At 43.7% G+C, this 25,627-nt stretch overlaps 2 protein-coding genes across 3 annotated transcripts; both read right to left on the reverse strand.

The window, feature by feature from the left end:
• Window positions 1-935: 935 nt before the first annotated feature.
• Window positions 936-6,635, reverse strand: LOC121874538. Its single transcript, XM_042378706.1, has 2 exons — window positions 6,464-6,635; window positions 936-3,045 (listed from the first exon to the last, which is right to left on the reverse strand). Exon 2 carries the CDS (start codon window positions 2,877-2,879, stop codon window positions 1,362-1,364), a length of 1,518 nt encoding a protein of 505 aa, XP_042234640.1. The 5' UTR covers window positions 2,880-3,045; window positions 6,464-6,635; the 3' UTR covers window positions 936-1,361.
• Window positions 6,636-10,870: 4,235 nt separating this feature from the next.
• LOC121874539 (wax ester synthase/diacylglycerol acyltransferase 5-like) lies at window positions 10,871-18,702 on the reverse strand. 2 transcript variants are annotated; one of them, XM_042378707.1, is made up of 9 exons: window positions 18,683-18,702; window positions 15,434-16,719; window positions 15,114-15,248; window positions 14,268-14,376; window positions 13,661-13,788; window positions 13,126-13,279; window positions 12,483-12,627; window positions 12,100-12,263; window positions 10,871-11,511 (listed from the first exon to the last, which is right to left on the reverse strand). In XM_042378707.1, the coding sequence occupies exons 2-9, from the start codon at window positions 16,366-16,368 to the stop codon at window positions 11,434-11,436; spliced, it is 1,848 nt and encodes a 615-aa protein (XP_042234641.1). In that variant the 5' UTR covers window positions 16,369-16,719; window positions 18,683-18,702; the 3' UTR covers window positions 10,871-11,433. The 2 variants fall into 2 exon arrangements, with proteins under 2 accessions (XP_042234641.1, XP_042234642.1); XM_042378708.1 differs by lacking the exon at window positions 18,683-18,702 and having other exon boundaries at window positions 15,434-17,982.
• Window positions 18,703-25,627: the final 6,925 nt, after the last annotated feature.

The raw sequence follows: 25,627 nt of genomic DNA on the forward strand, positions 1-25,627 counted from the left end.
AAAATTCAAATACATTTTGATGTTTAGTCAGGAAACATCAATGACATACCTTCACTTTCACTATGCCTTTGTAAAACTCCTGCTGTACAACTGACAAGAAAAAGTCCCATTCTGCCACTTTCATGACATACATATTGTACTCTAAGCTTGTTGCATAGAATACAGTACCCACAAAATTATCAGTGCATTTACACCGATCAAAATTTATGAAAACTGTACAGTAAGAAATAGTACTGACCTCATAATGCTTGCTTAGGATAATATCTAGAAATAGTTTGAGCAATACTCTGATATGTAAAAGTAATTTATATAGGCATGCTTACGTGTACACAGTAAAAAAAATTATCCCACAGGGGGGAGGTCTGCTGTTTCCGTAATGATCCATACATCACCTGATGTGCCGGGAGGGTTGGTATGTGTACAGTATTCATATTCAGTTAGACCATCAACTATATATATGGCAGGATATGGCATTAGCAACAGATATGTGATGACACCCTAAGGCAAGGACAGCAGGGTTACCACCATAATACAGGACCAACACGCATATTCCACTATCCATCGTCCGTGGTGTTGTATTGTTTTACATAATCCGTGTGGCACCTTTTTTTACTGTGTGTGCCTAAATACTGTACTGTACTGTACTGTATAAACCTAACAGTACAGTACAGAGAAAAGTAAAAATGGTATAAAAATAGAAGTACAGCTGATGAAGAGGACAGAAGTGAAAAGTAAAGTATCTAATTACAGTCAGTCCTCGATTCTGACGGGGTTAGGGACCGACGACCAGGTCGAAAATAATATAGAAAATCTAAAATGGGTGTCTTTTTCTTCTCGGCACCACGAGAACTCTCACTTTTAAGCTTGCCAGCCATTTAAAAGGGAAATACAAACGAAAATTTTGTCAGTACTCAGCGCGATCACTAACGTAGGGACTCGAAAATACGTAATTTGAAAAATATTTTATCACTGCTGCGGTCGTATGTCCGGGTGGTCGTAAGTCGAGGAGTACCTGTAGTATTAAATCAATAACTTGTCTAAGAAATTTTCAGAACAGAACTTAATACTTTAATGCAAAACAAGTCCATGCACAAGCATATTAATTAGTTCTGACACTGAATCTAGTAATTAAATAATACTGCACTGGTAGAGGAGGAAATACCCAAGGCCAGTACAGTACATCACATACAGAGAGGAAAAGGTAGATACAGTAAGCTGTATCTTCTTACTTCAGAAAAACACCTACAGATGAAGTGGCAAATATTTTAATTTGTCTAAACCATTAACTCGTTTTTCAGGCAACTGGTACAGTATTTAAATTATCTTTTTGTAAATAATCTGTAAAAAAAAATCTACCTCGGTTAAACTGATAACTGAATTTCTTCTAATACTGATTCTACTCTATACACAAGCTCCTTTATATATTTATCGATTATATTATCATTTTTACTAAAAACAAGAAAATTGCTCTTGCACTGACTATATATTTCTCGGGGACAACGCTTCTTGTAATGGTTCATCTGTACAATAGATGTGTTCATCACCTTGTATGTTTTCATGTTAGAGTACAAAGTCTCCAATGTGTAGTGATTAAAGACAGTTCGAGAGTTCCTGGTTGATACAAAACTTTTGACAGAATGTCCAAAGATGCTAAAATTGGCACTCCGAATTGTATGATGTGGCATGTGGAAATATTTAGGAACACTTGGATTATGTGTAGAGTTAAAGGCTTCAAAGAAATATGCATTTGGTGCAGAAAATGACGCAAATTTTTTCATAACCTTAGAATTCTTTTTCTGGAATTCAAGGAACATCTCAGGCCAAGTATAGGACTTTACAGGTATAATGACTTCATCTATATCTAAAGGTATAACATATTTAAACAAATATATATTTCTATACAAACAGTCATTATACGGGACAAGCTCATTTCTCCTTTTCTGCCACAGTGCTCTTTTTAAGTATGTAGTACGCAGCTTTGGCTCATTTGGTTGGTCTCCTGGTAAGGTAAGAGAGATGACCTTCACCTTCCCTTTCTTTTCATAATAATCAAAAACTTTACCTACATTTTTGTGAATGGTATATTTGTATATAAACACTTGATCTGCACCAAGAATAAAGAGTAGTTCTAACCACTCTATTAGTTTTATCGATATGTCTTCATCAAAATCCATTCCCTTGACACAAACTGCAAATTTCTTTCCTCCTCCATTTTGCCATTCAGCAAAACCTTTTTTTTGAATAGGTAGCTTTGTAGTAATATCACCACATGGTTGAGAAGACACAGAAACAAAATCTGGGTACAGATGGCTATCACGCATACTTAATGGTACAGGACAAGTGAATAAGTAAGTGTGATAGGTATCTGGGTCTGGGTTGCGATTCCAATGTTGCATCCAAACTTCAGATGTGTCTGCTTTTACTACGACTGGATCCTGAAACTCCATATACCACATGCTACAAAAATAAGATTCCTCTTTTTGTATCTTACCCTGGGTCATTCCTATTATTCTAACATAGTGATAACGAGCTTGAAAGTCAATATATCGAGCATCATAAAAGGAGTGATACAAGTAAATCTGTCTATCTTCCACTTTCTGCCAATGAATGTTATTCCATTGTACCATGATTGATGAAGCATTAGATGAAGAACAATTATAGACCTTTAATGTATAAAACTGAGACCCAATTGCTGTCCCAACAACGACCTGGTATTGTTCGGACTGTTTTAGTCTGGCTTCCTTATATGTAACTGGTCTTGGTGTTATAGGCTCCACAGAATCAAGGAGCAATGTATAAAACAATATTGTGACAGTTGTCAAGGCCACTACCACTACCATACCAGCTAATAAAAGTTTCATTTTGATACTTAAATGCATCTCTGGCAATATCTATCAATTCACTCAATAAAACACAGAATTCTGCCTCCAAATGCTGGGACATTGGAGACTCCAATTTTCTCTGTGCTCTTGACATGATGGCATTATCTCGAAGAGTTGCAGTGATGATGGTGACGAATGTAGAAAATGTTGATCAACTTCCAAGCTGGAACAAAAAGGGAATACTAATGTTATCATATATATTAAGTACATATCCCCTGATTTACGATCTCTCTATTTACGATATTTTTCTTAAATGATGGTCATGTATTAAGACCACCACCTATTTATAAAAAAATAATTTGCATGAACAAGGGTCATCGTCTGCCCAAAATCGCTGATGTGCAAAATATGGAACGCACCTCTCTTTTACTTTTACTTTTATCCTCTTCACCACTGATCAGCTCTTTAGCCGCTTGGGCGATCGGTCACGTCTCCATTACACACTGTTGGCAAGTACTGGGCATGCACCGGCTCCTGAATGTACCTGAACCCGCTCCAGTGTTGGTCAAGTCGTGTCTTGAAAGAGCTCACACTTGGTGCCATCACAACACTTTCTGGCAGATTGTTCCAAGAGTTCACAACTCTCACTCCAAAAAAGTTTGCCCTCACAGTTTTCTGGACTTGCGGCTTCTTCAATCTTGAGCTGTGACCCTTTGTGGGGCGAGCGTCCGTCAGCTCCAAGTAAGGACACTCGACTAAGTAGTGCTCCTTGAGATGCTTATACACCTCAATTAGATCGCCCCTTGCCCGTCTGCAGTATAAGCTAGGGAAGTTCAGGCACTCCAATCTCTCAAGGTAGCTGAGGTGCCGAAATGCAGGCACCAGTCTGGTGGCAGTCCCTAGCATATCTCGGGGACCAGACTGGGTGACAGTACTCCAGATGGGGAAGCACTTCACTCTTGAAGATCGTTACGAGGGACGGACCGTCTAGATATCTGAACGACCTTCTTATAAGACCCAATAATTAAATTGCCTGATTTACCTTCTTCTTGCAATGGCCCGAGAACTTCAGCTCATTGTCAACATACACACCTAGGTCCTTCTCACATTGTCTCAATTAGTGCAGTTTCCTCATCAGGTTGGGACATATGATACGCCTACTTACCGTTGGTACGCCCCAGGTGCATCCTCTTACACTTCGTGACATTGAATCTCAGCAGCCATTTCTTCGACCATTCTTGGAGCCCACAGAGGTCCTTCTGCAGCTCTTCACAGTCCGCTTGGTTCTTGATTTCCCGAAATAACTTGGCGTCATCGGCAAACATTTGTATGGAGAAGTGTACGTCAGGCATCTCATTTATGAAACGAACAAACAACAGCGGGCCCAATACACTGCCCTGTGGTACCCCGCTTGTGACAGGTCCGGATGATGATTTCGTGCCATTAATCACCACACACTGTTTGTAGTCATGAAGAAAGTCTGCTACTCACGCTAGGACATTTCCCCGAATTCCGTACCCTTCCAGTTTGATTTTCAACCTTTCGTGGGGTACACTGTCGAAAGCCTTGGCAAAATATAGGTAAATATTGTCGATATTACCACCCCATTCCAGAATATGGGTCCAAACATCCAATACCTTGAGCAATTGTGTTAAGCAGGAGCGCCCCGACATAAAACCGTGTTGGCAATCCTTTAAAAGGTTGTTTCGTAGTAGATGTTCCATTGCGGCATCTCTGATAATACTCTCAAGTACTTTACTTATTATGCTGGTCAGGCTCACCGGTCTATAGTTGTTCGTGGAGTGACGATCGCCCTTCTTGAAGATAGGACCCACATAAGCCACTTTCCATTCACTGGGGACCATTTGTTCATACAGGCATTTACAAAACAGGATCATCAGGGGATCGGCAAGCTCGTTGCACAACTCTCTTAGCACTCTAGGATGCACCATGTCAGGGAGGGACTCTTATGGACCTTTAGCCTGGACAGTTTATTTCTAATACCCTCTTCTGTGAACACAATGTGGGTCAGTGCTGTGTCGAACCGTCTGTCCTCAAACGCAGGAAGGTTAATGGCATCCTCTCTTGTGAACACCGAGGAAAAGAAGCTGTTCAATGCCTCAGCTTTATCCTGGTTAGAATCTGGGTAACTACCATCCTCAAGCCGCAAGTCTCATACTCCTACTCGTGTTTTTAATTTTGACTTTGCATAGCTGTAAAATGCCTTTGGGTTTGACTTGACCTCGCTTGCAACCAGCCTCTGCAACTCCTTTTCAGCCCTTCTACACTCTATCTTTACTTGGTGTCTGGCTCTTGCATACATCCTCCTGTCCTGCTCATCGTTTGGCCCAACCCAAGTCTTGAATTTCTGGGTTTTCTTCTTAACTCTGTCGACCACCACGTGGTTCATGTGTAGGGATCCCCTAATATTCCTAGAGGCATTGGGTTTGGTCTTGGGTACATATTTATCGATCAAATGGGTCACTTTACTAGTTATGATATTCAGCGTAGTGTCTGCGTTCTTGTGCCTTACTGCGTCAGGCCAGTTGATACCTCTCATGTCTTCCCTCATCCCGTTGTAATTTCCCTTGTATATTTGCACCTTGGCCTGACCTTATCCTGAACTAGGTAACAGTTAAATTTGAATGACAACACTATATGGTGACTGGTGCCAACTGGGGCAAGGTGTTCCAGTTTGGCCACCATACCCTCCTCGTTTGTTATGATGAGGTCAAGTGACTTGGGGTGTTTGCTCCCCTATGTAATGTGTCGGGTCTAACATGTTGGAACAGAAAATTATCTCTCAGAGTTTCTACAAAAAGAGTAGCAGGGTTATTCAAGTCATTTGGGGTGAACTCGTTTCTCCAGTTTACCTGTGTGCTGCCAAGTAGCCAGCCAGTGCACTTACCTAACCAATTGCCTATCCCCTGGTATATTTAAGTCATTTGCGAGGAAACGTTAGACAAAAAAAAGAATGTTTTAAAATTGTCTAAACCATCGTTAAGACACACTGTAGAACTACAAAATAATTTACCTCTCTTTCTCCCTATATAAACAGAAATATGAAATTCCTTGTTCGACCTAAACTGAATCCTGACCGAATTTTCATTTAATATGTTTGCTTTAATAGACTGTAAACCCAATGGGGAAGCAAAGAAAAAACAACTAAATCTCACTTAGAAAATTGTAAACAGACTGTGGCCTATTTACCAAAAAATATGGGGCCCAAGCCAAAACCATACCTTAATCCCAATTTCCTGATATACAAAATCTGGTAATTATTTGTGACTTCACAGCTGCTGATTTTTCATAAAAAAAACGAATTTAAAAACAACAATTTCACTATATTTCATAGTGGACACTCTTCATTATGGCAAATGTGTTAGTGTTTATTAAAAGGTTAAGTTAACCTAACCTAACCAAACCTTAACATAACCAAACCTTAACCTATCCTTAGCCTAACCTAGCATAACTTAACACCTACTGAGATAGGGGAAGTGGTTGTGAAGTTCTCCATATTAGCCCAAAATCTAAAATAATCAGTCTTATGTCCGCAAGAATGGTAAATTATCAACTAAATTATACAAAATTTATATCAGGATTGGGAGGAGGCACCTGAATACAGTACTTAATATACCAACCATTGTAGGTTTTCCTTGACTTAACAAATATTCAGGTTTATGATAAAGATGTGGGGTATATTCGTAAGTAGCCGGAGTCTTTGTTTCCGAGGTACAGAATGTGAGGGAAGACGTCCCTAGGCCGGAACTTCAACTGGCTGTAGAAAGTAAACATCCGCCGCTCCCACCATTACATGACCCGCCTCCCAAGTCCCAATCCCTGACAACCGACTTTAGTTTAATTAAAAGATTATGGTTATATACCATTCACAAGTTTTAGATCGAGTAGATTAAAAAGAAAACTTAATACGCATGTGGGGTTCAGGATGTTTGTGTTCACACTCAGGATGGGATGGAGAAAGGAAACTCACAATGTGCTCTCTGTATACATGTTGTATTGGATGTACAATGCAGCTTGGTGCTGGGAAGGCAGCATGGTTACAAGCGTGATGTAGAGAGAGCTGGTTGGTGAGGGTGCTCAGAGGAGGACAGCTTGTGGGTCGCCATGCTCGCCGGCGGGAGCGAGGACCGCCAGGCAGGCAGAGGAGGAGGTGTTGCTTGCTGGTTGGTGGAGGTAGAAAGAGACAGGTCACCACGAGGTCAGGTCTTAACTAGCGGGGGGTAGGCGTGGCTTAGTAGTTGACCCCCGCTCCGTGATGTATGGCGGCACTGGTTGACCTAGACCACGAGGCACACACTGTGGAATTCGTGGGGTCGGCTACGCAGCGACAAACAGCGTTTGTAGGGGAGAAATCCACTACATGCACTTCGAAAATCCTGGAAAAATAATCCCTTTGCTGTGTAAAACTAAAGCGATTCAAATTTGGGAAGCAACCGAACTATTGTACTCGAAAACCTTTTTTTTTTTTTACTTACTTCCACCAGCACAATGGTCTTTATATCCTTATCTCGCTTTTCAGCGTCTTAACCAAAGGCCGTAAAGGTCTCAACGGTATAGTGGAGATGATCCTTGAAACTATATATGTATATGCCATCGAACCTTAGAGGCCGATACCGCCCTCTTTTTTTCCTAACGCATAAAAATACTGAATTATTCGAAAATATAAGCAAAATTGTTACATAGCGTGGCACTGAATTATTTCGCAAACATTCCGAATTATATCACTGCAGATCATTTTCCTGAAATCATCTTTGATAAACATCAACACAACGTGTCACCGTCACGAGTGTGTACCCATAACCACGTATATTACGTACTGTACACAATCATTGTGCTATTGGTGCTTCCTTCAAGTTACTTGGCGATTCGTGTGTATCCACCCACACCTTAAATAACGGTGTGGGTACTCGTGAACGTGTTGATTTAAGTATGTGGAAGAATTACCTTACATAATTTGTTTTAGCTTATATTGCAGACGGGTAACTAATTGAGGTGTATATACATCTCGAGGGCACTTCTCAGTTCTCAGTCGAGTGTCCATACCTGGAGCTGGCTTACGCCCGTCGCTGAACTTCTTCAAATTCGCTGAAAAAAAGGTACATTTACGGAAAACAAAATAATATGTATTTTGTAAAAGTATTATAATTCTCCAGAGATTCCAAGAGTTCTTGAGGGACGGTGGTATTTCAGAATCCAAGTGGATCATATGTTACCCAACCCTCTTAGTGAACGGGAAGAAGTGAATCATATGTTACCCAACCCTTATAGTGAACGGGAAGAAGTGGATCATATGTTACCCAACCCTCTTAGTGAACGGGAAGAAGTGAATCATATGTTACCCAACCCTTATAGTGAACGGGAAGAAGTGGATCATATGTTACCCAACCCTTATAGTGAACGGGAAGAAGTGAATCATGAGTTACCCATCCCTTATAGTGAACGGGAAGAAGTGGATCATATGTTACCCAACCCTTGTAGTGAACGGGAACAGGTTGATCATGTGTTACCCAACCCTTGTATTACGGGAACAACAAGTGGCTCATGTTTTACCCAATCCTTATAGCGAACGGGAACAATTAGTGAATCTTAGGGGTGGTAAACATAGCAAGTCAGGCTCACGACACTTCGGTCTGTCCGAGACGTCTGACTCCGATATATTATACTGCCAGACGCATGTCTGTCTTATTACAGACGTGTGCCCATAGATGCTCCTGTCCTCCCTATCGTCACACAAAGGCCACTTCAGTCTCTACCTACCCCTTCGCCGGCAAGTGTTGCCTGCGATGGGGGGGGGGGGGAGGGGTCGACGTAAACGACTCAGAAGAGGCGTCCCCTCTCATGGATACAGACATTTCTGATACGTATAGTCATACTGCAACCCACACCCTGCAAGAGTCAGACCTCAGTGGTAGTGGCAGTAACAGTAATGTTTCTATGGGAAACACTTGCCGGAGTGGCAACACCAATGCCAAGGGCAGCAAGCTTCCCCTCGCCACCCGCCCCTCTGCCAACCAACCAAGTAAGCTGAATCTACACTTCCCCAAGGACTCACTGAAAACCATCGAGGAACGGTTTAATTGGGCAACAAAGTATTGGAGACAATACGGTCTCACCATTCAATTCCGAAAAGGTAAGAACCGTAACTTTATCAATTTGTCAGAATCCTGAGGTCTATGAAACACCTAGTACTGTTGGGTTTGACGAGGTTGTCCTCGTGCCTCCTCCTGCTGACGCAGCAGAATGTTGCCACATCCTAGTTAAACAGTTCCCCCTATAGACTGAAGTCGAAGATGCTCGTAACTTTAATCCACTTATACTCAGTATATGTCGACACTACCGAGGGAAGACTCCACAAGCAGCTGTCATAGTTAAATGGAAGGGGAGGGAGTGTCCAACCACTGTTGAGGCTCACCCAGTCCTCCTTCCACTGTATGCAGAACCATATCATCCCGGGCCTGCTTTTTGTGTCATCTGCTCCCATTGGGGTCACACCTTCACCGCCTGCTGCCGACGTGATCGTCCCAGATGTTGCTTCTGTTCACGTAACCATCACTCCTCCGTCTGTGCCCAGAAAATCAAAGACCACCACAATGGGGGTGGTGTGGGCTTTGTTGTTGACCCCGGTGTTCTAATTGTGGTGGCTGGCACAATGCTGACTCACGGCAATGCCCCAAACGTCCGCCTGTCCTCGGAGAAAAGCCTCCCCGAAGGCTGCGTCAACCTCAACCTCCCCCACAGCCTACCGGGCCCCCTCCCTCTCCAACGCTTCCTTCAACAACACATGCCCCTGCCTGGCCTCACCTGGCTGCAACACAGCAGTCCCGGCCGTCTCCTAACTCAACTACTACTGGGCCTCCTCCCCGTCTCTACTCTGATGCTGTCAGGCCTTGTGTTCCCACAGCTGCCCCCCTTCCCCCCACAACCCCCCTCCGGTGACACGACACAGATCATATCCCTCTTCCATGAATTTACCAACCGTGTTGAAAAACTCTTTGATACACTCTGTATCGCTATCTCCAACCTACACAGACTACCCCTGCCTCCTGCTGCTACCCAGTCACCCCCCTCTTCTGGTTTGACACCTACCGAGCCTGCCCCGGTGTGCCCTGCTGCCCCCCCCCCCCCCCGTGCCACGTCCCGCCCCATCACCACGACAGGTGGTGCCTCATTCTGTCCACCCACTGCAAGCCGCACCTGCTCATGTCTCTGCGCTGTCTCCACCAGGGCCCTCTATTGGACCCGAGGACACCACCCCCGGCTACCCGTCTCCCACCGGCATGCCGGCACCTGGGGCCCATCCACTCCAGTTCTCTGCATCAATGGACCACCATGAGGACATGCACATGGACTACGTATCTACGTCAAGAAGGATGTCACCTACCAACCTCTCGACGTCCCCCTTGAAGCCGACACTACCGATGTACACGCCATCACAATCACACTACAAGGTATGTCCCTCAATATTGTCAATGCCTATGTGCCTCTCTCCACCTTTACTGTACCAGTCCTACCACAACATATCACCTCCACCCCCACCCTCCTTGTGGGGGACCTCAATGCCCAACACCCCAGTCTGTGCTCCCAGGGGCCCTACCCAAACTCCCGGGGTAAGTCCTGTTTTTCTTACCTACAAACCACTGATGACCCTGTTACCAACACCTCTTCCCTCCCTGAGCAGATATCCCTCCTCCTAGAGACATTAGTAGGGACCTGCCACGCTTTGCCACAAACAGATAAATTGTACCGGGAATTTTCTCCCCACACACTCATCATTCTGTCACCTTATGTAACTTGCTGACAAAACCCATGACCCTTCAGGCTTTTACGCCCTTAATGCACGAGTCATAAAGGCAAACATGAACTATGCATACTTCCCAGATGGGCGCTGTAAACGCTTTTGCTCTTCACCTTGCACAGAATGTAAGGAGGTGCCCAATAAACTAGCCCCCTCGGGGGCAAATAAAAATATAAATATATTATACTGCTTTTGATTTACTCAGACAAGTGCTGGTGGAAACTCACAAACAGTGGAACTGACAATAAAAGATGTTTGTAGAAATTAAGATGTCTACTTATATTTATGCATATTATTTATATAGTGTATATCTTACAAATAATGTTATCTTTGTCCTATAATTACATTTATTAATGATTACCGTCTATCCTAATTACTATACTTTAGTTAATGCATTAGTTATGAAAAATGTTTAGAGCAGTTCCTCTACATATCTGTATATCTGTCCATACGTCTTTTCTGTATTCTTAGTGAGTGTTGCTAATTACTTTCTAAACACAACGTTCAGTCACCTCAGAAGTATCCGAATATGTGACTCATTGTTCAGTACTGTAGACGTAGAACCACCACCGCGGTCACTACGATTGTTTCACTCAGAATCAGGGATTCAACAGGCTGCAGCAAGGCCAGAAAGGGTCACACTGAGATAGGAAGGTGGGAAGATGAGGGTCAGAGTTCCACACAAGGCCAATCAGGACCAGAAAAGGCCACAGAAAATCAGGGCATTACAAAAGGCCAGACTAGCGTGAGAGGCCACGCAGGGCTTGGAGGGAGGAAGCGCTTGTAGTAAGACGGTCACTCCTGCCTGGCCAGCACCAGGCGGTGATGGAGGCGATAGAGCTCCTCCTCCATGTCCTCCAGCAGCTTCTGCGCCTGCGTAATGAGAACAACACAAAATACTTTACATTTTGGAAATCATCCTCCCACGATATTTTAAATAAACTAAAAAAGGACCAAGGTCTTTCTAAAAAAGAGGAAACAGGTAAGAAGTAAACATTGAAGTCATGTTTTAAGTTTAGATTTAGTTATATACCGATAGCGGAGGAAAGTATTTAAAAATCACAGTTTTTTGTCAAAGAAAATTTGAATCTATAAAGAAGAAATGACTCGTTTGTTAATCACGAAACTATGTAAACCACCATAAAACTAAAGGTTTTATTGGATTTAATATCAAGGAAATAGATGTCGTTTACGGGTTTCTGAGGAGAAAGGGCAATAGCGAAGATGCTCCTGAGTGCCTGACCCTGCTGGCCGAGGTCCATCGAGGTGAGATAGAAGGAAGGGGAGGAGAAAGTAACTGGTGGAGATTAAAACGAAGAGGATTAAGAAGAACACGAAGAAAAAAAGAAGAAATAATGATGACGAAGACAGAGGAAGAAAAAGACAGAACTCGTATCTTTACCACCATACGTAGAAAGAAATTCAGAGTAATATTCTTCAGTGAGAATTTAAAGTCCTTACTTCATCACGGGAGTGGACGAGGGCGGTGTCCACGTTGAGGCCGACTTTCACGACGCCCATGTAGCTGGCGAAAGAGACGCCCACACCTACAGGAGCTCGGTTTGGTATCCAGAAGAGCATGTCCTCCACCTTATCCCCCCAGACGCTGATCTCTTGCTGGGGCCCTGACGGACAAATGGAGGAAGACGTTTTATTTGTGGTTGGTTGGGTGTAAGGAAGAGGTGGAAAGGAGGAGGAGAACGGGGTAAGGAAGGGTGTGGGGAGAAGTAGAGTGGTAAGGTATCAAATATGGTGGACAAAAGGAGTGAAGGAAATTGGATATCAATTATGCTCACAAGGATGGTGAACGAAAAAACCAAGAAAGAAAATAGACATTAACTCACCGGGAACATTGCTGGCCGCTACGGTGACACCCCGACCTGACAGGAGGAGTTGGGCCACGGGTGCTGGAAGGACCTCACTCACTGCCCTCACCACCCAGAATACCGAGCCCAGGGTGGGATCTCTCTTCATCCCGTCCATCAAACTCTGTGGGGCGGGGCAAATAAATGGATGAATGGATGCATGAACAGGTTTATGGATGGATGCATGGGCAGGTGGATGGATGGATGTATGGACAGGTGGATGGATGGATGAATGGACAGGTGGATGGATGGATGCATGGACAGGTGGATGGATGGATGCATGGACAGGTGGATGGATGGATGCATGGACAGGTGGATGGATGGATGCATGGACAGGTGGATGGATGGATGCATGGACAGGTGGATGGATGGATGCATGGACAGGTGGATGGATGGATGCATGGACAGGTGGATGGATGGATGCATGGGCAGGTGGATGGATGGATGAATGGATGCATGGACAGGTGGATGGATGGATGCATGTAATAGGTGTGTGAATCATTAGATGTAGGGATGCTTGGATGGGTCGATATATGTGTGTATGAGAAGGTGGAAGGATGGACGGGTCGATAATAGATATGGACAGACTCACGGATGGCTGTCAGTCAGGTTGTGGGCGTACCTTAGTGGCAGCCAGCCTGGCAATGGGCGTGTGGGTTTGAGCAGAGGGGAGCTTGACAGTGGCGACGGAGAACCTGTTGGTGAGGGTGAGGGGCGCCCGCAGGTCATGGAAGCTCACAGGTACCACAGCTGTCACTTGGTTCACCTCCTCTGATCTGATGAGACATACATAAATATGCCTTGGGCATGAACACATAGGCCTACATACAGTATAAACATAATACCCGGAACGTTTATTGAAGTTTAAGGAAAGTGTGTATAACGATGTTCTTCCCGTACATACAGGACATGCAGGGTTTATCATTTAAAACACAACCCAAAAAACAATCACCAATTACTCTACAAATACAAAATCAGAAGACATATTCTCCCCAGTTTTGTGTAATGAACTCTCACATCCTTTTCCGCGTTATTCATTCAAAACAACCGTGGTCTCCTCCTCTCTTCAAATACTGTACAACATCTCTCTCTCTCTCTCTCTCTCTCTCTCTCTCTCTCTCCGATTTTAATTTCCTCTTGCTCTTATCTTCAGGTACCTGCGAGAGAAGTGGCGAGAGAGGGAGGCGGCGAGGCACGACAAGAGGACATCGTTAACTGTGGCCTGAGCAGCCAGCTTCACCTGCTTCAGCACCAGTAGTGGCAGACCTCGCGATGCCGTCATCACCTACAGGACACGACTACAGGTTAGAGGTCAAATTCTATGTTTTGGAGGTTAGGTCAAGGTCACAAGTTATGGACAGGGATAGGGGTCATACTCAGAATCCAGACGTCAAGATTTATGGGTAGGAATGGAGGTCACGGGCTGGGGTCACAGGTAGGGGTCAAAGGTTACGTTAACATTTACTTCCACTTATGACTAATTCCTACTATAGTAATACAGTGTTTCCCCCGTTGGTAGTTGAAGGTACGACTTACAGTGGGTCTGGATCAGTGATTACAGGTATGGGTTACTGTGACGTTAAATCACTGTTAGTAGAGTGTCATATATATGTGGTCAGCACCTGTAACCAATTTTTTCCGTACGGGTTACAGTAGGGGAAGAATGGAGGGGAAGAGAGAAAAGGATAAATATGGGAGTGGAAGGGATGGAAGGAAAGGAAAAGAAATGAGTATATATATAGGATGAGAGGGGAGCCTACTGACCTTCCTCCCTGAGAGGTGGTGACCATGAAGGGCGTTGTGATCAAAGTTGACCACCACCTGCAGAAGTCCCAGTGGCAGCACCAGCGCCGAGCACACCATCATGACCGCCCTGCAATGAAGCACAACTAAGTCAACAGAGAAAGGAGGAATAAGTTGAAGCTTACACCCTTTAAGTGCAATTCACCAGTTAAAGTAACATAAACAAACAAAATCGACGAATAGACACTTGTCATCCGAAGTGGACATTTCTTCATCTCAAACGACATTTTTCATTATTTTAGTATCAACTGCGATTGGCTAAAAGGAAACAAGTTGATTGGTATCTTGTAGTTTACTTTCATTGATGTTATACATTTTAAAAGATGTGGTCATAATGAGTCTTAGGTATGAATACTAGTGATAATGACAATGGCTCTAATTTTCCTACTCCGGAAGAAGATTTCCTTTCGGGAAGCTCCAGACTAGTGTACTATTGGCTACAAATGGTATATGATCTCGGCTGGATTAAAACAAACCATCTCTCAGCTGTCTGACTTTATTGGGATCGGATCGCTTACCAAACTTTGGTCCTTTTCTCCTAAAAATCAGACTTGATTCAGAAATAGTTTGTCTGAAATGGGTGGAGAACACAGAGGGAGTGGCCTATTACCCATGAACCTTGCAGTAGATAGTTATGACCAAACATTAAAATCTTTAATTTGTAGTTTAACGCCAACTTCGTCCGATAATTAAGAGATAATATACATGTTTTCTTCTCTATTAAACTGTATGAGTACATTATTCACGCTGGGAAAGTATTGTGCACTACAGTATTACTAGAGAACCTACCCGACGAAGATGACCTACCTGAGGAAGAGGTTGGTGGGACGGGGTTCAACGGTTGGCGGGGAGAGGGGCGTGTCCACCAGCGCTTCGACACACAGACGGACGAGTGACACCCCATCACCTATGGCGTGATGAAGCCTGATGATCACGTTGTACCTGTACCGCACACACAGTATTATAACCTCTACACAGTACCAACACCGCCACACAGTATTACAACCTCTAATGCCCAGTATTTGGTCGCATTGCATAACTGAGAATCAACCGACCGCCCGACCCGCAAGTAAGTAAACTGACTAGTGGTGAAGAAGATAAAGTAAATAATGAAGGAAAAATCTTACCTGTTGTCATCCCTAATAAGGAGAATGACCTCCCAGGGAGGACGGTCAGATGAAAGCGCTGCTGTCCCTTCTTCGCTCACAAACCGGTGAACCAGTTCATCAGTTTCCATACTCCTTGTCCCAGGGCCGCTATTTGCTGTGTCACAAGGAGAGCTGCTGTGGACGTCCTCTGATTGGTGACAGGTATTTTCTGACTCATTATAAGTGTTTTGGGAGTCAAGATCGGAGTAGAATTTACGTAGATTGATCATCCTGACATGAGTTTCAATGTTGAAATCCTCGACGTCTTTCCACGAGTAGTAACCATATGTCTGGGAAAATATCTGCCGAAACTTCTTGTAACAATAGTTCCCTTGTTCGTCTGACTTATCCAAGATATTCGTCCTGATGTGTCGATAGATCTTGTCGAGGTCAGGAGCGCCAGACAATAAGAGATTGATTGTGATAAATGGTCGACTTTCTTTGGATTCAACGCCCCACACGCTGTCCATCCCTTCCGCCTTTGTCACACTTGATCCAAACTCGAGGGTGTAGATGAGTTTAGTCACGCTGGACGCCACCCAAAAGACACAGATGACTGGGAGTGCCAACGGCAGCGACACCAATAAGAGGGCGAATCCCAGAATAGTTTTTAAGAGATTGATAACAATAAAGTCATAGGCTCTGAGGTTCCACTTTCCTTGCAGTAGAGTTACGGAAGGAAAGAGTTTTCCCGACCTGTGGACGCCCGTTTGTAGCGCCAATAGTGCGAGGACTCCCAGAGATACATCCTGAAGTGGCAAGTTGAAAGAGATGTCTGCAGAGCCGAGTCCCTGAAGCCAGCCATTTTGCAGTGGCTCCTGGGCTGGGTAAATGGTGCCGTTGGCAGGCCTGGAGATGTTAGCGATGAACCAGGAGTAGATCCGCTGTTCCAGTGGGTGGACGATGCTTGACATAGTCGCTGGTGTTGGGAGACACGGTTCACAGTCACACGTAACGCAAACACCAGAGCAGTTTTACTTTCTATAAATGACTGTTCACTGTAGCTGGTACAATTGGGTTACTCTTCTTACACTGTAGCTAGACGGACTGTGTTATGGCGTCGAAGCTGCTTAACTTATTCACGTATTGTCTATTACTCTCTTATACACTTAAAGATTACAGGATCAGCTACTTGTTGGAACCGGTGAATAATTTTGTTTCATAATTATCTCACGTAATTATCTAATTTATTCACAATTAAATTGACAGTTTTATTCAATAATGCCACAAATTTAATCTCCAGTAAGGAAAGAGAGATGATGTTGCTGTAATTATTTTTGTGGAAAGAAAAAGACAAAGTTAACAAGACATGTACAGTTATGAGCCTTGAGTCACGTCCAATCATGAACTTTGAGTCACATACAGTTAGAAGGCTTGAGTCACAGTCACAAACCTAAAAATCACCTACAGTTACAAACCTTGAGTCACATACAGCAACAAACCCTGAGTCACATACAGCAACAAACCTTGAGTCACATACAGCAACAAACCTTGAGTCACATACAGCAACAAACCTTGAGTCACATACAGCAACAAACCTTGAGTCACATACAGCAACAAACCTTGAGTCACATACAGCAACAAACCTTGAGTCACATACAGCAACAAACCTTGAGTCACATACAGCAACAAACCCTGAGTCACATACAGCAACAAACCTTGAGTCACATACAGCAACAAACCTTGAGTCACATACAGCAACAAACCTTGAGTCACATACAGCAACAAACCTTGAGTCACACAGCAACAAGCAGTAATTCGAAAATGTACACATGTATACAGCATATAGGTAGGCTATATATTTTGTTTTATTTGTAAATTAGTAAATCGACAGCGGATATTTTTTTTACTTGTAAATTGGTAAATGTTGAGGGAGGATGACAGTGGTCTAAAGTCGGGTTCTAGACGGGTGGTGTGTACGAGAACCCTTACATCTACTCAAGGTTCCTCCATATTAGCCTCTGAGCCTCTCAATTCCTGGGGCTTCGTGGTGGACTCCTTTCTAGGACAACAGCAGCAAAGGGAAATACAGTAACAGCAAAAACAATTGTGGTTTTCTTGCACTAAGGAGCAACAACGGATCAGTAACTGGGGTTTTCTTGCGCTAAGGAGCAACAACGGAGCAGTAACTTGGGTTTTCTTGTATAAAGGAGCAACAACGGAACTGTAACGGGTTTTCTTGCACCAAGGAGCAACAACGGAATAGTAACTGCGGGTTTTCTTGCACTAAGGAGCAACAACGGAACAGTAACGGGTTTTCTTGCATCACCTAACCTACTAAACCGCCCTTAATGTGGCGAGATACCAAACGTTAGGGGTATACAATAATTGCACTAGGAGACCCTATAACAGCGATACTTGCCACTATAAACCGAATTGATCCACTCATCATAGTTATATAAAAAGCATTAAAAAACAGACTTGAAACCAGCGTTGTCAGATGAACACTAGAAACCAGATTTATAACAATTCTTAGCACTAGAAACCAATGTTTAAAGTGTAATACACGGTACTCGAATTAGAAACCAAACGTTTGAGGATAAGTCACGTCATTAGAAACCAAACTTATTTAAGATTATAGGTACTAGAAACCAATCTTATAAAAGGAGTGTTGTACATGAAATATTATGTTGAAAAAATGTTAGAAACCTTACTTCTAGGATATGCTAAAGTAGAAACCCGATGCATTAAGAGTATATACATTATTAAAAACCCGATATATTAAACACCTACATATGAGACACAGGAAAACTAGCATGAATAGAACATGGAATTAGAAACCTTAGATATCACTGAATAAAACGGATCAGAAACCCTGTTGGTTAAGAATATACGAAAATAGAGACGTAATTCATTAAAATTAAAGGTATATTTACGGACACTGGAGACCTAAATTATTATGGACGTATTTAAAATAGAATTAACCAATAAAGAAAATATGCAGTAGAAACCCAAATTTTTAGTAAAAATTACTTATGGAATTTAGCCTATAAATGACATACGTGGGATTAGAAACCAAATTTACCAGAGGGATAATAAGTTACACCAGGTCAAATTAGAAGGTAATAAATACATTCTTTTAAGAAAAACCTTCCATAATACAATAGTTTCTGTTAACAAATAGAAAACAAAATTGCACCAGTAATAGTCACACATTAAAATTCTTATATTGTGTCTATGTCAAGAGGGGCGCGAGACACTGACTGATACACGTCTAGTTAACACTACCTGGATGACCGGTGATCACGGGTCGAGTGGGGATGTCATGTTCAGTAACACTTCCTTATACGTACATCCTAACGTCTTACAATTCCCGCCAGCACTTTACGTCATCACGGCGGTATTGTTGTATCTCCGATATAGTGTATACAAAGAAAATCGGAGTTAGATTAAAGGTACGACATACAACATAAAAGAAATATGCAAATTTAATGGTTAAGAGGTCGTAATACGACGTTTAACAAGAAAAAGGTGTCTCAGTAGCGTTTGGCAGGGAGGGAGGGACTCAAACTGCCAGATGCACGAGCACAAGCTAATGCCTTTACTATATATATATATATATTATATATATATATATATATATATATATATATATATATATATATATATATATATATATATATATATATATATATATATATATATATATATATATATATTTTTTTTTTTTTTTTTTTTTTAATCATCTTCGCCACGTGTCAGCTTACTATCCGATCGGTCGGCCAGTTTTGTGTACTGTACATACTATTGTCAAGTACTGGGAATGTACGGAGCTCTTAATGTACAGTCACCCAAAAACGTCATGTCGCGAACCACGAACCCCGGGATTCAGACTCGTGAACCCGAAGCAGTAGACACTGATACGTTATTCTGTCCATAAATGCTTCGGATTCAAGAGTCTGAATCCCGGGGTTCGTGGTTCGCGACATGACGTTTTTGGGTGACTGTACCCTAAACATGTGCCACCTTAGGTAAAATCTGGAGCTCACATTTAGTGCTGACTGCCGACACATCATACTCTCGCCTGAAGAGTCATTACCCTGACTCCAGAGAAATTACAGGAATTGTTGAAGAAGTTCGCCAAGCCTTTAGTAGCTAGAGGCTAGACATCACAACTTTTGAAAATTGAGAAAACTTTAGTAGTTACAGTTATTATGCGCTTTGATGGCTATGGGTTTTAAGCATCGTTGTTAAGTCCAAATTTCAACACTAAACAACAGTGCTGTAAGAAAGGTATTGTTTTCCGCCAATAGTTAGAGGTTAGAGCTTTTGTCCTAATCTTTTAGGCTAACCGCTATAAGGTATTTATGCACTGTTCAACGCGTCTCCCCTCTTATACCAGATAACAAATGCATATATTATCAAATAAGATATTCTTTCTCTTGTTATTTACAAAGTGGAGAAGAGTTATATTCAAGGTTCGTTGTATCACTCATTACTTATTTCTAAACTTCGTCATACGTATATGTAACAATGTTTGTTTTACCTCTAGGAAAAGAAAATACAACTAAAACAAAAAAAGGCTGAGTGTCAGAGGTTAACGAGATAGGGGGGAATAAGCAAATTGTGGGGATGACTTACATAAACACTCCCTAGTATTACCCACGACACAGGTTAAGTCTTCACGCGCGACCTTCTTAGAAGGTTAGCGCGCTTCAGGTGAGGGTGGGAGCCCTCCGTCACACCATCCAGCCAGGGTCATGATAACAGTGGGTGACACATTCCAGAGCCAGAACGTGCGGCCTGAGGGCCAAATGAGGCCTGACTGAGATTTTTTGAGAAATATTTTCACCTTATTAGCACACATGAACAAGTAGCCGTTGGGGACGGGGGCGTGGAAGGCAGAGGAGAGAGAAGGGGTTGAGGTAGGCGTGGAAGGCAAGGGAGAGAGAAGGGGTTGAGGAGGTGGGCATGGAAGGAAAGGGAGAAAGGAGGAGTTGCGGAGAACACTAGAGAGGTAGGGGCGTTTGAGAGGAAAGAGACATGGACAGATGAAGCCACACCTGGGGGTGTAGTTGGCAGATAGTAGCTCCTTACAGGCTTCTATTACTCCAACATATCTCTTATCTTGTCAAGAGAAACGAGTAAACTGAAGCTCTACTCGGTGAGGCGGGGGGTGTCCCAGCTGGGGATGGGGTTATTATATAAACTGGAGAAAAGGGGGGGGGGGGAATAAATGGAAGACGAAGTTTGAAAGTGCAAAATAACGGAGAGTTATGGGGATTGGAGAGAGATTAGAGAAGGGGATAGAAAATAATAGAACTTAGAAGGGAGGAGGCAAAGAAAGAAGAGAGGATAGAGGGAAGCAGAGTGAAGAGAGATGTGTATAGTGGGCGTGCTAGTGCGAGTCTTTGATGCTATTTTTCTGTTCCATAAATGATATCCCAGAAGGTCTTCACTTTTCTTCCAAGTGTTTGTTAATGGCTCTAAGATATTCAGGGAATTTGAAAGCCAAACGGACTGAAAACCACTGCAGTACGATCCCTTTCGTTTTCAAGTACAGTGTAGTCATGAAAAGGGTGACTGACATTCGACGTTGCGACATGCAAAAGGGTGCACCCTCATCGTGCAAATAGTAAAGATAGTATTATATGTCCAAACGAAATAACATTATTTTCCAAACCGTAACTAGATTTGTGGTAAATAAAACACTTGGCTGTTACATCCAAGCTTTACTTACTCATTTCACTACATATCTGAAATAACACAAAAGCAAATGCTGAAACGGTTCTGAGTTACTTTACTTTACTTTTACTTTTATTCTCTTCGCCACTGATCGGCTAGTTAGTCGCTTGGGCGATCGGTCACGTCTCTGATTACTTTTCCTTTTCATTTATCCTCTTCACCAAAAAATCGGCTCGCTAGCCGCCCGGGCGATCGGTCACGTCTCTGTCACGCACTGTTGGCAAATACTGGGCATGCACCGGCTCCTGAATGTACCTGAACCCGCTCCAGTGTTGGTCAAGTCTTGTCTTGAAAGAGCTCACACTCGGTGCCGTCACAACACTCTGGTGGATTGTTCCAAGAGTTTACAACCCTCACTCCGAAAAAGTTTGCCCTCACAGTTTTCTGGACTTGCGGCTTCTTCAATCTTGAGCTGTGACCCCTTGTGGGGCGAGCGTCCGCCAGCTCCAAGTAAGGACACTCTACTAAGTAGTGCTCCTTGAGATGCTTATACACCTCAATTAGGTCACCCCTTGCCCGTCTGTAGTATAAGCTAGGGAAGTTCAGGCACTCCAATCTCTAAAGGTAGCTGAGGTGCCGAAATGCAGGCACCAGTCTGGTGGCAGTCCCTAGCATATCTCGGGGACCAGACTGGGTGACAGTACTCCAGATGGGGAAGCACTTCACTCTTGAAGATCGTTACAAGGGACGGACCGTCTAGATATCTGAACGACCTTCTTATAAGACCCAATAATTTATTTGCCTGGTTTACCTTTTTCTAGCAATGGCCCGAGAACTTCAGCTCATTGTCAACATACACACCTAGGTCCTTCTGGCATTCAGTCTCAACTAGTGCAGTTTCTTCATCCCGTTGGGATATATGATACGCCTGTAGTGGATTCCTCACCTACAAACGCTTGTCGCTGAGTAGCCGACCTTACCATTGGTACGCCCCAGGTGCATCCTCTTTCACTTCGTGACATTGAATCTCAGCAGTCATTTCTTCTACACTGGTCGGCTCGTTGGCTGGTTGGGCCGTCGGTCACGTCTCTGTTACGCACTGTTGGCAAGTACTGGACATGCACTGGCTCCTGAATATATCTGAACCTGTTTTAGTGTTGGTCAAGTCTGGTTTTTAAAAGAGCTCACACTCAGGCCACTTGCTTACTTCAATGGATGGAAATAAAATAACGTCCCTATTTTCAGTCTTAGGCCCATCCCCCTTTTCCAGAAACTTATATACGCCACTGACAGCGAGGGAGTAGGCTGTATGAAAAGGTGATTTACAATATTAAACCAAAAATAACAAGACAATAAATGAGACGACCAGCAAATATCTGAGGCTGATCGCTGGCGAAAAGGAGACTGTATAGAAACAGAAAATTGTGCAAATGGATGAATAGATTACGATAAAAATAAATGGTAAGAATATAAGTGTCAATTAGATAAATCTGACCAATACTGAAGAAAAAGCTTACTAAAGGAAATATGCTGATAACCACAAGGAAAGAAGAAAACACGAAGTTCCCAAGCGCTTTCGTGTAATTCACATCTTCAGGGGTGAGTACTCACCCCTGAAGATGTGAATTACACGAAAGCGCTTGGGAACTTCGTGTTTTCTTCTTTCCTTGTGGTTATCAGCATATACCTAGATCACGCGCACCTACAGTGATTTACTTGCATAAAGGAAATATATAATACAGTATCTCCCCTATACGAAAGAAGAAAACGGATGAACATATGGAAGTAAGAGAACGCTGTCTAGTTCCTCATGAGGTTAACCACACCGGACAATTAATGTAGTGGACAAATTATCTGGGTGGTGACAGGTTTAGGTTGGGTTACATTAGGTTATATTATATCCATTGGTATTAAGTTCGTGGTTATTGGAAGCACTATATTACGAGTTTTGGAAAAACTTTAACAAATTTGTTTATGTATTGTACTTCCAGTTTAATTCTGCCGCTTTTCGTGGGGTACGCTATCGAAAGCCTTGGTAAAATCTAGGTATTATGTATTGTCGATATTGCCACCCTGTTCCAGAATTTGGGTCAAAACATCCAGTACCTTGAGTAATTGTGATAAGCTGGAGCATCCCGGCAATCCTTTACAAGGTTATTTCGTAGTAGATGTTCCATCATGGTATCTCTTATAATGCTCTCTAGTATTTTGCACACTATGCTGGTCAGGCTCACTTGTCTATAATTATTCGTGGAGTGGCGATCGCCCTTCTTGAAAATAGGACTCACATAAGCCATTTTCCAATCACTGAGGACTTTTTGCTCACCCAGACATCGACAGAACAGGATCATCTTCAGGGGCTCGGAAGTTCGTTGCACAACTCTCTTAGCACTCTGGGATACTCCGTGTCAGGGCCGGGACTCTTATGGACCTTTAGCTTTGACAATATTTCTTATAAGCTCTTCTGAGAACACAATGTGGGTCAGCGCTGTGTCGAACCGTCTGTCCTCAAACTTTTACTTTTATCCTGCACTATTTGAGACTGAATGTGAGAAGGACCTAGATGTGTATGTTGACAATGAGCTGAAGTTATCGGGCCATTGTGAGAAGGTAAATCAGGCAAATAAATTATTGGGTCTTATAAGAAGGTCGTTCAGATATCTAGACGGTCCGTCCCTCGTAACGATCTTCAAAAGTGAAGTGCTTCCCCATCTGGAGTACTGTCACCCCGTCTGGTCCTCGAGATATGCTAGGGACTGTCAGTTGGTTGAAAATGTTCAAAGGAGGGCCACCAGACTGGTGCCTGCACTTTGGCACCTCAGCTACCCTGAGAGATTGGAGCGCCTGAACTTGCCTAGCTTATACTACAGACGGGCAAGGGGTGACCTAATTGAGGTGTATAAGCATCTCAAGGGGCACTACTCAGTCGAGTGACCTTACTTGGAGCTGGCGGACGCTCGCCCCACAAGGGGTCACAGCTCAAGATTGAAGAAGCCGCAAGTCCAGAAAACTGTGAGGGCAAACTTTTTCGGAGTGAGAGTTGTGAACTCTTGGAACAATCTACCAGAAAGTGTTGTGACGGCACCGAGTGTGAGCTCTTTCAAGACCAGACTTGACCAACACTGGAGCAGGTTCAGGCACATTCAGAAGCCGGTACATGCCCAGTACTTGCCAACAGTGCGTAACAGAGACGTAACCGATTGCTCAAGCGGCTAACGAGCCGATCAATTGGTGAAGAGGATAAAAGAAAAAGAAAAGTAACAGAGACGTGACCGTTCGCCCAAGCAGCTAACGAGCCGATCAGTGGTGAAGAGGATAAAAGTAAAAGAGTAAAGTAAAAGTAAAGGAGTTTTACCGCTACGCAAAGTCGAAATTAAAAACGGTAGTAGGAGTCTCGGAGTTCCGGCTTGAAAATGGTAGTTACACAAATTCTGACCAGTACAAGGCGGAGACGTTAAACAGTTTCTTTTCCTCGGTGTTCACAAGAGAGGATGCGAACACTCTTCCTGTATGCCAGAGAGATTAGAACGCCTGCAACTATCTAGCTTATACTACAGACTGGCGAGGGGCGACCTAACCGAAGTGTATAAACATCTCAGGGAGCACTACTTGGTCGAATGTATATATCTGGAGCTGGCGGACGTCCGCCCCACAAGGGGCCACTACTCAAGATTGAAGAAGACACAAGTCCAGAAAACTGTGAGGGCAAAGTTTTTCGGAGTGAGAATAGTAAACTCTTGGAACAATCTGCCCGAGAGTGTTGTGAGGGTGTGGGGTATTTGGGATCTTTGGTTCACACTCAGGATGGGATGGAGAAAGGAAACTCACAATGTGCTCTCTGTATACATGTTGTATTGGATGTACAATGCAGCTTGGTGCTGGGAAGGCAGCATGGTTACAAGCGTGATGTAGAGAGAGCTGGTTGGTGAGGGTGCTCAGAGGAGGACAGCTTGTGAGTCGCCATGCTCGCCGGCGGGAGCGAGGACCGCCAGGCGGGCGGAGGAGGAGGTGTTGCTTGCTGGTTGGTGGAGGTAGAAAGAGACAGGTCACCACGAGGTCAGGTCTTAAATAGCGGGGGTAGGCGTGGCTTAGTAGTTGACCCCCGCTCCGTGATGTATGGCGGCGCTGGTTGACCTAGACCACGAGGCACACACTGTGGAATTCGTGGGGTCGGCTACGCGGCGACAAACAGCGTTTGTAGGGGAGAAATCCACTACAATACTCCCCCTTCCCTCCAGGCGGTGTAGGAGACTTGTTGTCTGCAGGGTTGCATAGCATATGTGAGGCAGAACGGGCGGTGCATGCCTCATGTGAGACAACGGCGATGGCGTGGATGAGCCGGTCGCTGGAGACAACTGTCTAGATATACAATATCTGTGGGAGTAGAGAGGGAGAAAAAGGGTGTGTGGAGGCGATGAATGTTGTGCTTCCCTCACGGCAGGTACAGAGTCGTCAGATGCGCCTGCTGGGGTGTGTGGGCCTGGGTCAGGAGCAGGGGCTGCGTCAGCAGAAGCGGATGAGGGCTCGTGACAGCAGCTGGGTCCACGA

This window comes from Homarus americanus, unplaced genomic scaffold (genome assembly GCF_018991925.1).
Source record: "Homarus americanus isolate GMGI-L3 unplaced genomic scaffold, GMGI_Hamer_2.0 scaffold34360, whole genome shotgun sequence".
In the NCBI taxonomy this organism is placed as follows: Eukaryota; Metazoa; Arthropoda; class Malacostraca; order Decapoda; family Nephropidae; genus Homarus; species Homarus americanus.

Coding starts and splice junctions, on each gene's coding strand:
- LOC121874538 (XM_042378706.1), bottom strand. CDS start 2,879: ATGCATTTAAGTATCAAAATGAAACTTTTATTAGCTGGTATGGTAGTG.
- LOC121874539 (XM_042378707.1), bottom strand. CDS start 16,368: ATGTCAAGCATCGTCCACCCACTGGAACAGCGGATCTACTCCTGGTTC. Junction 14,377..15,113: donor CCCACCAACCTCTTCCTCAG/GTAGGTCATCTT, acceptor GCTTCATTGCAG/GGCGGTCATGATGGTGTGCT. Junction 11,512..12,099: donor TCGTCCACTCCCGTGATGAA/GTAAGGACTTTA, acceptor CTCATTACGCAG/GCGCAGAAGCTGCTGGAGGA.